Source organism: Orycteropus afer, unplaced genomic scaffold (assembly GCF_000298275.1).
Source record: "Orycteropus afer afer isolate SDZICR_OR568_19922 unplaced genomic scaffold, OryAfe1.0 scaffold00222, whole genome shotgun sequence".
Taxonomy (NCBI): domain Eukaryota; kingdom Metazoa; phylum Chordata; class Mammalia; order Tubulidentata; family Orycteropodidae; genus Orycteropus; species Orycteropus afer.
Genome location: NW_006921809.1, coordinates 3,028,019 through 3,041,838, shown reverse-complemented (window position 1 = coordinate 3,041,838; position 13,820 = coordinate 3,028,019). Strand labels below are relative to the sequence as shown.

Below are 13,820 nucleotides of genomic sequence, written 5' to 3'. Positions count from 1 at the left end.
CTTCCTAGTCTGTCTCAGTCTGTAAGCTGGACTGATACCTGTGCACCATGTGCATCCTGCTGGGTTTGAAACACCAGTTTGAAACACTCAGCCTCAAAACTCACATCAACACGTCACCACGGTAGGACAAACTGACAGACAAGTTTGTCTCCCTGTTGGAAACCTCTCCTACCACCCTTGCCTGAGTCCCTGTGGCTGAATCCTCCTCTGTCCCAGTTCCTGGGCCTTTTTCTACCCTTTTTTCCACTCTCCTGCCCTGCTGCTTTGGGCATTCCTGGGTTCCCTCTCACCTGGATCCCTGCAGCTCACTCCTCTTCTGTTCTGGCTGTCCTGGCTTATTCTTCTCCCCTCTCTGGATCCCCCAGCCTGGTCAAATATTAATCAGTTTGTATATTTTCCATGAGATATGCATATACATATATAGATATATGTTGTTGTTGTTGTTGTTATGTGCCGTCGAGTCGGACGTGACTCATAGCTACCCCTCCTTGGGTTTCCAAGGCAGTATCACTATGCAAGTAGATTGTCCCATCTTCCTTCCGAGGAGAGGCTGGTGGGTTTGAACAGCCAGCTCTCTGGTTAACAGTCAAGTGTCTTAGACACTATGCTACAAGTATGTATGTGTATGAGATATACTGTATGCTGAGGAAAGAGAACCACATCTCCCTGATGCTAAAGAAGGCCTAGCTGACTCTGCCCTTTGGTAGAGTACATATGAAAAATAAAATGCCTGGGCCTAAAGATTAAGAAAATATTATACTACATGCGTAGTATCATGAGTTGGAAATGACTCGACATCAACTGATTGGTTCTCTCCCACTAAGATGACTATAAAAAATAAATAAATAAACAAGAAAGAAAACAACAGGTATTAGTAAGGATGTGGAGAAGTGGAACTCTCAACCATTTCTAGTGGGACAGTAACATGGCATAGCTGTTATGGAAACAGTTTGGAATTTACTCAAAGTTACCCATAGAAGAATCATATGATCCAGCAATTCTACTCCTAGGTATATATTCAAAAGGATTGAAAGCAGAAAGACAAATAGAGAAATGTACACTGATGTTCACTGCACCACTAGTCACAATAGCCAAAAGGTAGAAACAACCTAAATGTCTATCAGCAGATGAATGGATAAACAAAATGTGGTATATACATTCAATGGAATGTTACTCAGCTAGAAAGAGAAATGAAGTCTTGATACATGCCCCAAGGTAGATAAGCCTTGAAAACATGCTGAGTGAAATAAGTCAGTCAGTCATAAAAGGACAAATATTATATGATCTCACATATATGAAATATTAAGAACAAGAAAATGATAAAAATACATAAATAATAAGCAAATGTATAAAGATCAAAGTTTATCAGTGGTTACCAGGGGTAGGAAGGAGGGAAAAAGGAGTCACTGTTTTTATTAAGAGTGATAAAAAAAAGTTATATATTTACAACAATTAAAAAAATCAATCACAAAAGTGTGATTATACTGATTATACTTGGTAAAGTATACATATTTTTGATGGATATTATTAAGTAGCAGAGTACAAGGTTCCTATTAAAAAAAAAAAACCCACTGACACCAAGTTGTTTCTGACTCATAGAGACCCCATTGGGTTTCCAAGGCTGTAAATCTTTACAGAAGTAGATTGCCTCATCTTCCTCCCATGGAGCCTTTGATGGGTTTGAACTGAGACCTGGTTAACAGCCAAATGCCTTACCCACTACGCCACCAGAGCTCCTAATAGAAGCTAGTAACACTTGTTAAATACAGAGTCTTATATGCATGATAATTTCAAAACCAGGCAACCAGAAAAATATCTACAATGATCCCTTAGGAGATAATATGTTATATGCAAATGTACTCTTAGCCATGTATCAAACTATGTATTTTTGGCATTTTCAAGTCATGACAGCCTATTGGGCAAATTAGTTTTTGCCTTTTTCTTTTCTCATTTGTTACAGAACAAATGCTTTTGGGTCAGTTCTAATACAGTCTTTTTTGGTTCTTGCTAATGACATATTTGGGAGCTCTGATAGCATAGTGCCTAAGGCCCTTGACTGCTAACCAGAAGGCTGGCGGTTCAAACCCACCAGCCACTCCTCGGAAGGAAGGCTGGGTGATCTACTTCCGTAGTGATATTGCCTCAGAAACCCAAGGAGGGGTCGCTATGAGTCAGGTCTGACTCGACGGCACATAACAACCACAACAATGACATATTTAAATGATTTTAAAAATAAAACTAAATTGTTAGGCAATCAGGGAGCAGGATAATTCAGAAATAATAGGCTTAAGGGACTCTTGATTCATTATGGAGTTTCTCTCTGTTTTTGTCAACACAAAATAAAAGCACATCCTTGAGCAGCCTGTTACAATGAAAAAAAAAAAAACCTTGATCTTTAGATATGGCCACATGTAAGTTATAATCCATGCACCTGTGAGTTTAATCTTGTGATCTCACAGAAACCTTTCTGAATTTGGGGGCTTTATTTTCACCTGCATATGTAGATGATAATGCATACTTAGGAGGGTTACATTAGGACAGGACAAAATAATGAAGCACTTAATAAAGTGATAAATAAGCTGAATAACTTGAGAAAATGCTGATCCTGATTCTGTAGGTCTGGGATGGGAGCCAAGATTTTGTACTTCTAACAAGCTCTCAAATAATGCTAATGTCAGGTTCACAAACCGCTTTTTAGGTATTGGTGCTGTAAATGACTGGGAACTATTGATCCTGCCTCCATGACAAAGTTAACCCACTGCTGTCAAGCTGATTCCAACTCACAGCAACCCTACACAACAAAGTAGAAGAGCCCTATAGAGTTTTCAAGGCTATAGTCTTTACAAAAGCAGACTGCCACATCTTCCTCCCACAGAATGGCTGGTGGATTTGAACTCCTGACCTTTCAGTTAGCAGCCAAGTGCTTAACCACTGCTCCACCAGGACTCCTTATGACAAAATTCATTGATTTCTTTTTTTTATTAAAAAGGCCAAATTTGTATAAATAAAATATTATTTTTAAGTTAATTTCTGCTTGAGAAAATGCATATATCAATGTGGTAGGCAAAATTATGGTCTCCCAAAAATGTCCACGTTATAATCTCCAGAACCTTTGACTAGGTTATGTTACATGGCAAGAGAGAATTAAGGATGCAGATGGAACTAAGGTCACTAATCAGTTGACTTTAAAATAAAGAGATTATCCTGGATTATCTGGGAGGGTCATTTAAATGTGGAAGAGGGAAAGAGAAGATGTAAACATGCTACATGGCTGATTCTGAAGATGGAGGAATGCTGGTAGCTTTCCTAAAAGTGAGAAAAAAGGTAAGAAATGAGATTCTTTCCTACATCTGCCAGAAAAGAACGTCAGCTGACACATATTTTAGCTTAGTAAAACAGATTTTGAGGAACCCTGGTGGCACTGTAGTTAAAACAATTGGCTGCTAACCACATGGTTGGATGTTTGAACTCACCAGCCACTACATGGGAGGGAGATGTGATAGTCTTCTGTTAAGATTTACAGCCTTAGAATTCCTAAATGGCAGTTCTACTCTGTCCTATCTGGCTGCTGTGAGTTGGAATTGACTTGATGGTGGTAAATTTGATTTTCATTGGTTATTATGCAATTAATTAAGTCATATACTAAGTACCAAGCTAGAAACTATACCTCAATTATTTAATTCTCACTAGTCATCAGAGGTTTTTCTGTTTTGTTTTTGCCATTTTACAATCAAGCAAACAGAACTTAAAAACTTGCCCAAGGTCACAAACAACAAAAAGAGACATATACTCAGATCTATCTAACTTCAAAACCCATGTTTTGTTTTTAACCAGCCTGCTCCATTATTAGAATATTTGTGATAGATCACCATTTCACTAGATAACACAGAGGCAGACATTGCAAGAACTATACTAATTATAAGGAGCTCTGGTAGCATAGTGCCTAAGGCACTTACTTGACTGCTAACCAGAAGGCTGGCGGTTCAAACCCACCAGCCACTCCTCGGAAGGAAGGTTGGGCAATCCTACTTCCGTAGTGATACTGCCTTGGAAACCCAAGGAGGGGTCGCTATGAGTCGGGGCCGACTCGACGGCAAATAACAACAACAACAACATACTAATTAAAGGGCATTGCGGAATCTAGCTTGGACCAAGCCTAAACGATCATTAATCCAAATACTAAATACATTTAAAATGTTTCAAAATTTGAATAATAAAATTTAAAGTAAAAGAAATGTATAGTCTTATGTTCCTAAAAGTGCTTACTGTCTTTCATCTCTTTTTACAATCAGAGCATCCTCTCTTCTTTTGTAATTTTTTTTTTTTTTTTTTTTGCAACTTAAAAATGAAAGACTCCTTAACAATAATCTTGGTTACATAATATATAGCAATAAATCACAGTTTGTGTTGAGTATCTGAGGCACAAAGTTAAATGTCTTATCTTTACATTTGCTAAGGTTTTTAACAGTAAGATAAGAATTGCTTTAGGAATATAATCAGTAACTAATGACCACTTCTACATCCCTTTCATTAGTAACATGAAAAGCAAAAACATGAAAATGATTTACCTGTGGCAACATGTCGTCCCATTCCAAATATGGCATAAATGACGGCAGGAAACAGAGACCCATATAAACCGAACACAGGGTGCACAGATGAGAGCACAGCAAAGGCCAGCCCTGTGAGAAAACCAGGGTAATTAGGGACATCTTATAACCTCAAGGCACAATCCACAACAACAGAATGGATGCTGGTTACTTCAAGGACAAAAGAAACCATAATTTCATTATTCCACTTCTCGACAATGACCATCGTTGACTACCATATTTTTTTTGCGCTAACACACATCTTCTGTTTGCTTGCCAACCACTCCTTCCCCCCAGGAGGTATTTTTGTAAATACCGCTATGCCGATATATTTTTTTTTTTTACATAAACATGTAAAATTAAATTGGCAGAGTGGCTGCTTAGGTTTCAGAAAGCATTTTCACATGTATCATTTTACTTGCACCACAGTGTCTGTGAGGTGGGCAGGACTAGATACCACTGGCAGATGAGAAGGCTGACACGGAAGAGTGACTGAAGTTGGGACAAAGAGGATGGAGATTCAAAGTTGACTGGTTGCTCCATCAGACTAAGGTTGTACATCACAGTGGCAAGGCCAATGTATGAAACTATGTGCTTTTGTCTAACAGATCTTGGTTTATATATCACAGCTACATTTTCTTACAGTGAGTAAAAACATCAACTATTTAAATTCAACTCAAAACTCACTCACTGCCATCGAGTATGATTTGACTCATAGCGACCTTCCTTGGGTTTCTGAGGCAATATCACCACGGAAGTGGATTACCCAGTCTTCCTTCTGAGGAGTGGCTGATGGGTTTGAACCTCCAGCCTTCTGGTTAGCAGTCAAATGCCTTAAGCACTACACTACACCACCAGAGTAAGAAATAACTCATAACTGCTCATTTTTATTCCTTGTAGAGCCTACTTCCTATACAGTTTATATGTTTTCATGAAACCAGAATATTTTCCTCAGGCTCTCTAAATGATCACAGATGACTCGATATGCCCAAAATATGCATGAGAAGTGGTCCATCAAAAAGATTCTGTTTGTGGTTGATCACTAGCATTAAATGTCTAGTTATGAGAGGTAGAGATACATAAACTCAAGTCCATCATGGGCAGCTGATTGGACATAAAGCTTTGCAAGTTACAGAATCTTGAAGAAGGAGATGGTATTAGAATGGTTTCCTTGAATTTTAGGCCAATTCATTATACACACTACAGAGATGGGCTCCAGTTTCAATCACTTTTACTGTTTAACCTTGATCATTTTAAAATTTCAATTCCTTATAAACTCTAGTTATACATCAAATATTTTTGAAGAAGTGCAAGAGATTTTAGCTATAGTTAAAGCATATGAAAGGCCTGTCAATGATCATTGTCATGTTTACTATCTAAAACACTCTGTGTAGCTGTTTACTACATAGATAATCTATTTCTAAATATCTGGTGAAAGTAAAGGAGAAGTGGCTATAGAAGAAAGAAAGGCACTCTGGTGGCACACTGGTTAAGGTATCTGGCTGCTAATCACAGGGTCAGTAGTTTGAACCCATCAGCCACTCCATGCCAAGATGAGGCTGTCTGCTTCCATAAAGATTTACAGCCTTGGAAAGCCTGTGTAGCAGTTCTACTCTGTCCTGTAGGGTCACTATGAGTTGGAATCAATTCAATAGCAGTGGGTTTGTGTATTTTGTTTTCTTCATTTGTTTTTGGTAGAAGAGAGTCTGTAGCACAGGTTGCTCTGGAGTATCACATGGGCAGGGCTGGAGGCAACAATGCAGTTGATAGGGAGGATGGTGTTAAGAGATGAGTCTGGAAGCCAGGTATGAACAGGAAGGCTAAATGTTCCCTCACCTCTACCAAGAGGAACACTGCAGCACTTAAAAAAAAAACTATTGTGTGCATTACAACTGTTATATGGAGAGCTAGGAAATAACTATATTCATATATACTCAGAATGAGTTATCTACCAAAAATATATACTTTTGTTGTTGTTGTTGTTGTTATGTGCCGTCGAGTCGGACCCGACTCATAGTGACCCCTCCTTGGGTTTCCGAGGCAGTATCACTACGGAAGTAGATTGCCCCATCTTCCTTCCGAGGAGTGGCTGGTGGGTTTGAACCGCCAGCCGTCTGGTTAGCAGGCAAGTGTCTTAGCCACTATGCTACCAGAGCTCCCAAAATATATACTAAGAGATTGAAATGCACAATGTTTTAGTAAGAGAAAATATGGTTCACCTATCAGAAGATGGTGATAGAAAATGGGAGCTCTGGTAGCATAGTGGTTAAGGCACTTGGCTACTAACCAGAAGGCTGGCGGTTCAAATCCACCAGCCACTCCTCGGAAGGAAGATGGGGCAATCTGCTTCCATAGTGATACTGCCTCGGAAACCCAAGGAGGGGTGGCTATGAGTCGGGTCCGACTTGACGGCACATAACAACAACAACAACATCAGAAGATAGTCCAGATCTACTGAATCTATAGTGGGGTGAGGCATATTATATAACTAACAAAAGCATTTTAGATAATTTATCTGGACACTAAATTGGGATAAAAGTAGAAAATTCCCATAGTTTGGAGTTAGCATGAGGCAGATTCATTGGCTGCATTGTCACTCTATCTGTATCAGGCAATTGTAATATGAGCTAAATGTTTTGCCATCCACTCTTGCCCTATGAATAGTTACCTCCTGTTTATCTGCCTGCTTTCTTACAATAGTGCTTATCTCTCTCTCTTTTCATCTCAAACATAATCCACAACAAAATTAGCTCAAAAACTGAATCCCTCTGTACCTCGTATTCAAATCAAATTAAAATGGGAATAATCATGTAAAACATACATAACCCAAATCTACTAAAAGGCCTCTAAACCTTCAAATTAATGTAAAATATCATTTTAGTGGATTCTCCAAGAAAAACCTCAACTACCAGAAACCAGGTAGACATTTCCACTATCTCACTTCACACTGATTCTCAGCTTTCACTTTAAACAACAGTGTCACTCACCCTTAGTGAGAATCGATTTCTCTACTACATGGAAGTGAACAATGACCAAAAGAAAGAAAGGATGGAGTAAGTCAGAGATATAGTACTTTGAAACTTCAAAAACTTCTTCCACAAATTATAATTACAAGGTCCCTCCTGCCCTCCCCTGCTATATACACCCCTCAAAGAAGATGAGGCAATACAACGTGGTCTTTTTCTGCTTAACTTAATATTCTAGTTCATATTCTAGCTCAACTTACACGTATATTTTCCCACACACACAAGTTAAAATATATTAAATCTTCCAAAAATAGTGTAAATATTAACTAGTTAGTCATTTACAAATTAGCAGGATTATCTACACTCTTCTCAATGGCTAACAAACCCTGACATTCAATTTAAATAAGAGCAAAGTTATAACTTTCCAACTCAACTACTTAGAAAAAACAAATTGTTGAAAATGCTACTAGATTTCTATTAACTAATCTAATATATAGTATAATAAGTATAATATTTTGTCTAATCTTAGATAAGAGAAAATGCACCTTGCTTGCTGAAAGTGATGAGGACTTGAAGTATTTACTGATGAAGATCAAAGACTTTAGTATTAATCTTACCTCAATATAAAGAAAAACAAAATCCTCCCCATTGTACCAGTAAGTACATGATAGATGGAGAAAAGATTGAAGTTGTCAAGGATTTCATTTTACTTTAATCCACAATCAACGCCTATGGAAGCAGTAATCAAGAAATCAAACAGTGCATTGCATTTCATAAATCTACTGCAAAAAAAAATCTGTTTATTTAAAGTGTCAAAAAGCCAAGATGTCACTTTGAGAACTAAGGTGCACCTGACCCAAGCCATGGTATTTTCAATTTCCTCGTATGCACACGAAAGCTGGACAACGTATAAGGAAGATCAAAGGAAAATTGATGTGTTTGAATCATAGTGTGGGTAAATAATATTAAATATACCATGGATTGCCAGAAGAACAAACAAACAAAAACAGGAGGGGAAAATAAAAAAGAAGAAGAAAAGATGCTCAGCAAAAAAGAGGAAAACGCTCAACAAGACAGATCGACACAGTGGCTTCAATAATGGGCTCAAACACAGCAATGACCGTAAGGATGGCACAGGACCAAGCAGTGTTTTGTTCTGTTGTACACAGGGTCATTATGAGTCAGAATTAACTCGATGGCACCCACAACATAAAACAACAACCTGGTAGATCATACCACTAGCCAATAACACCTCCTAAGTAAAGATACTTCATGTGAGTAAAAGGTAAGCCATGACAAAGCTTAATCATTTCTTAAAAATATCTGGGGTTTGATAACAATGGTGGCAAGGGTGCATTCTTGAATACTGAGCATTAGAGGTATTTGTATACATTTGGGAAATTAATCAAGTCTAACCTCTTGATCCATTTTCATTGAGTGGATTCCAACTCATGGCAACCCTATAGGAACCAGATGGCTGGTGGTTCAAACTCACCAGCAACTCCTCAGAAGGAAAGTTGGGCAATCTACTTCCATAGTGATACCTCCTAGGAAACCCAAGGAGGGGTCGCTATGAGTTGGGTCTGACTTGACGGCACATAACAACAACATAGGGCTTCCAAGCTTATAATCTTTTGTTGTTGTTGTCGTCATTGTTTGATTTTTTTTTTAAGGTTTCTTTTTCTTTCTTTCAATTGAGGTGAAAGTTTACAGAGCAAATTACTTTTCCATTCAATAATTTATAAACTCTGTATTTCATAACATTAGTTGCAATTCCTTCAATGCGACAGCATTCTTCCCACTTCCTGCCTGGGTTTCCTGTATCCATTTGTCCCTCTTCCCTGCCTCTTCTTGACTTCTGAGATTTGCTTTACTTTGGGGTAAATGCTGTTCTTCTGCTTTGTGTGGCTAATTGCTCTGAGGAGTACATCTGTCACGAGTATTACTGTTCACATTACGGTGATCCCCAGGGGTGAGTTCAATTCCAGATTTGAACAGTGTATAAGGACAACAGTCTTGAGGGTTCTACCAGTCTCTATCAGATCAGCAAGTCTAGCCTTTTATATGATTTTGAATTTTGTTCTACAATTTTCTCCTATTCTATCCAGGACCTTCTGTGATCCCAATCAAAGCTGTTGGTAGTGGTAACTGGACACCATCTAATCCACCTGGTCTCCAGGTAGTGGAAACTGTGCTTTCTGTGGTCTGTTAATCTTTTGGACTAATTATAAACTGTTTTATTTATTTATTTATAAGTAACTTTTTATTGTGATTTGAGTGAAAGTTCATAGAGTAAATTGTTTTTCCATTCAACAGTTCATAAACATTTTGTTTCATGACACTGATAACAATCCCCGCAATGTAACAGCACTCTCCCTACTTCCTCCCTGTGGTTACCATTTCCCTTTGTCCCAAAACTGTAATCTTAATGGAAGCAGACTGCCACGTCTTTCTCCCATGAAACAGCTAGTGGGTTCAAACTGCTGGCCTTTTGGTTAGCAGCAGAGCATTTAGCCACTGCACCAACAGGGCTCCTATTGAAGCCTAGAATTTCTAAATATAGTAGCACTTAAGGGCTAAGTACCAGTAATTCCATGAGGGAAAGAAAAAGAATTTAGGATTTGGAGAAAATTCTGACTTTAAGACTCAAAGAAAGGAAATGAAGGATTCAATCTTGTGCTGCATTCCTTAATTCCAGAATTAAGGCTCTTATGAGTAGCTTTTTCAGTGAAAATGCATGACCAGCTTGTATGGACAAAGGAAATGAAAGGCAAGGTGAATGAGAGGCATTTTTCTAGGTTAACAGCTAGAAAGTAGGAAGAGCTACGTAATCAAATAAGACTGTTGTACAGTTTGGGGTTCTCTCTTCCCTTTTCTATCTCTCTCTCTCTCTCTCTCCCTCTCTTTCTCTCCCTTCCTTCTTTTCCCCACTCTCCTCCTCTCCTTCTCCTTCCTCTCCCTCTCTCTTTCTCTATTTTAAAGATTTTCTTGAGTTCAAAAAGGTGTAGTGAAAACATACAGAATCCCTCAACATCAGGACAGTGGGAAGATAAGAATTGTTAGTTAGGTTTTATGGTCACTACACATGGCTTATCAGCTAAACATTTCATTTCCTCTTCAAATGAAGTGTCACCTGTCACAGGAGTAGAAGCAGAACTGGTGCATTTATAAATCTAATAATGGAATCTAGTTAGACATATGGACACACATGCACACACAGTCTGTAGAATGCTTCGGTGCAGGTTACTGGCAAGCTGGACCAAAGGGATTCTGTATGTCACACGAATGTTATCACTCCATATATTGACTCTATTTGGAAGTAACCCTAACTAAAATAATATTACTATTAATTCCTAAATATTTCTCAGAATATTCACTTCTCAATTTTAAGTAAGGCATATTACCTTCATATGGCAAACAAAATGGGCAAGTGCTTGCTCCAAGTTGGTCAAAAGTGCCCACCACAGCTTTAAAACCAAAAACCAAACTCACTGCCATCAAGCCGGATCTGAATCATAGCGACCCCTCCTTGGGTTTACAAGGTGGTATCACTATGGAAGTAGATTGCCCAATCTTCCTTCTGAGGAGTGGCTGGTGAATTTGAACTGCCAGCCTTCTGGTTAGCAGTCAACTGCCTTAGCCACTATGCCGAATTTTTCCAAAGTCAGCTTTCAATGATGAGGAGACACATAGGTCACACTTCAAAGCCTCAAAAAGTGTTTCTGTTCCTTCTCTACTCCTGTAGGCTGAACTACCTGGCTAGGACACAGGGATAATATCACTTGTTTGCCTCCTGGCTAAAAAGGCCAATCATCTCCAGTGGTAGAACATTTGTCGTTTTTAGCCAACTAGACTCCATTCTGGAAGCTCTGGTGGCATAGTACTTAAGGCATTTGACTGCTAACCAGAAATCCACCAGCCACTACCCAGAAGGAAGGTTGAGCAATCTATTTCTGTAGTGATACCTCCTGGAAACCCAAGGAGGGGTCGCTATGAGTGGAAATTGACTCAACGGTAGTGAGTTTTTTGTTTTGTTTTGTTTTGTTTTTTTGAAACTCCATTCTCCCTTCAATTGGTAGCAGCTGCCCTCAATTTCCTCCAGGTAATCACTCCTCCCATCAGAAGCACAAGGCTGAAAATAGGGCCTAGTCAGAACTTACACCTGCTTTTACCAAAGCGACTGGTTTAGAAAAGGGCAAAAGATCTATGCACAGCCAATGAAATGCCAATACACTTTTATTGGAATGAAAAGAATGCTCTTTTCTGACTTAGCTTTAACCTGAGAAGATGTGAGTTTACAGTTGCTATTTGTCCTCCTTGATGCAACAGACATTCTGAGAGTTGTTGTTGTTGTTGTTATGTGCCGTCGAGTCAGCCCTGACTCATAGCGACCCCTCCTTGGGTTTCCGAGGCAGTATCACTACGGAAGTAGGATTGCCCAACCTTCCTTCTGAGGAGTGGCTGGTGGGTTTGAACCGCCAGCCTTCTGGTTAGCAGTCAAGTGCCTTAGCCACTATGCTACCAGAGCTGAGAGTAGTCACTATGAAAGAGTAAGAGCTGGGAACCTGATGGCACTGTTTGTTCCCCTACAACAAACCATCCATGATGTTCTAGTCTTGCCCCAGGACTTCCCATGTACACAACCAGTTAATCTTCTTTTTACTTATAACACACCAGATTATGTTTTCATCACATACAATGAGATTCCTAATTCATACCCTTCTAAAACTGAGTTTTCCTCAGGAAAAAAAAAAAAGCTCTAAAATCTTTTTACCTCACAATTATGGTTTCAAGGAAGAATAAATAATATCTATTTTGATTTACTGCTAATAAAGATAAGTAAACATTAAGACGAGAATTGAGTGGATGGACCCAAGGTTTCCAACAAGAGGAAATACTTGCACTGAGGATTGAGATAGGAGTAATAGATGAGTGAAAAAGTATGAAAAGCATATGTCTGAGGAGAGGGGTTTAGATCATTCTAGGTAGAAAAAACATGTTAAAAGTCATATATTTCTAATTTTTTTAAAAAATAAAGCTTGACTTGTGCCCCAAATGGCAAGCCATTTTGTATGACTAGCAAAGGGAGTTCATTTGAAAGAGTTCTGAGAGATGACATTAGATATTGGTTTTGTGCATCAAGTGGTAGAAACTTACCTAGGATTCAGAATAGCAGCTTGAACCTACTGGATTTTCTCTTCCCCCAACTTCTCTAGTATAGTACAACAATCAGATTAGGCAAGTTGGCAGGGTAGGAGGGAGCCTCTGAACTCATAGTTTATCCTACCATCACAGGAACTCAGTTGCATTCTCTTAGGTGCTAGATGAAATCCAAGAGAAGAAATGACAGAAATGTGGCACCTCTTTGAGACGTGGACCAAAACCCTGGATTCCACCACTGTTTGGGGAGGAAGTGAAGTGTTTTGGCCAATCGAAGCTTTTGAAGCTCCTCAGAGAACATTGTACCATCCATGTGATTGTGACCCTAGGAGGGTCTGTTCCATCCTTCTGACCATTGTGGATGTGGAGAAGTATTCCAACACTATATAGAATTCCCAGAGCTAGGAGAGGACTTACTTCTAGCTAGTCCTGGAAAGGTCTCCCTGGGCCTCAGCTGATTAGTCTTTGCCCAAAAGTACAGAAACTTCTGTGCCTTCCACTGGTTCTTGTTTGTTCCTACCCAAAGACCCAAAATTGTATGTGGGATGAGAGAACATAAATCCTATTAAAACCTACTTAAGGGGTCTCAGTATACTAAGAGAGGAAGATCAAACTGAGCACAAGAAGTGGCCATACCTAAAGGAAAACTGATGGCCTTAGAGAGGTGAGAATAAAAATTATAATGATAATTAAATTATGTTTAAAAAAACCTGACTTAAAAATAATGAAAACTCTCAAGAAGATACATTAGAAAACAACAAAAATATACAACTTTCTAATATAAAGCTTCAATAAAAAGCTAAAACATATGCTTAGTATCTTGAAAATTAGTAACACTGTGACCAAAGAGGTCCAAGTGTCTAATTGGTCAGACCTAAGACAATACCTATCCTTCAGGGACACCTGATGCTGACTCACAGGAACCAGTGGCCTGAGAGTCGGGGAGGAGCGATTCTCCAACTACCAGAAGAATAGTGAGAAGATGTGGGCAAGAAACACCACCATATACACATAGACCTTGATTAGCAACTTGAGAAACTATACCACAGCCTTATCTATCCATAAGAATAGCTATATAATGCTGTATATTAAAAAAAAAAAAAAAAAA

At 38.8% G+C, this 13,820-nt stretch overlaps 1 protein-coding gene across 1 annotated transcript in view; it reads right to left on the bottom strand.

Annotated features, from left to right (window-relative positions):
* The window catches only part of SLC26A7 (solute carrier family 26 member 7), a 192,062-nt gene that overhangs the window by 154,609 nt on the left and 23,633 nt on the right, over nucleotides 1-13,820 (bottom strand). The window contains exon 2 of the mRNA XM_007948748.2: nucleotides 4,569-4,679. Coding sequence (XP_007946939.1) covers nucleotides 4,569-4,679 — 111 coding nt within the window. The remainder of the gene's footprint in view (nucleotides 1-4,568; nucleotides 4,680-13,820) is intronic.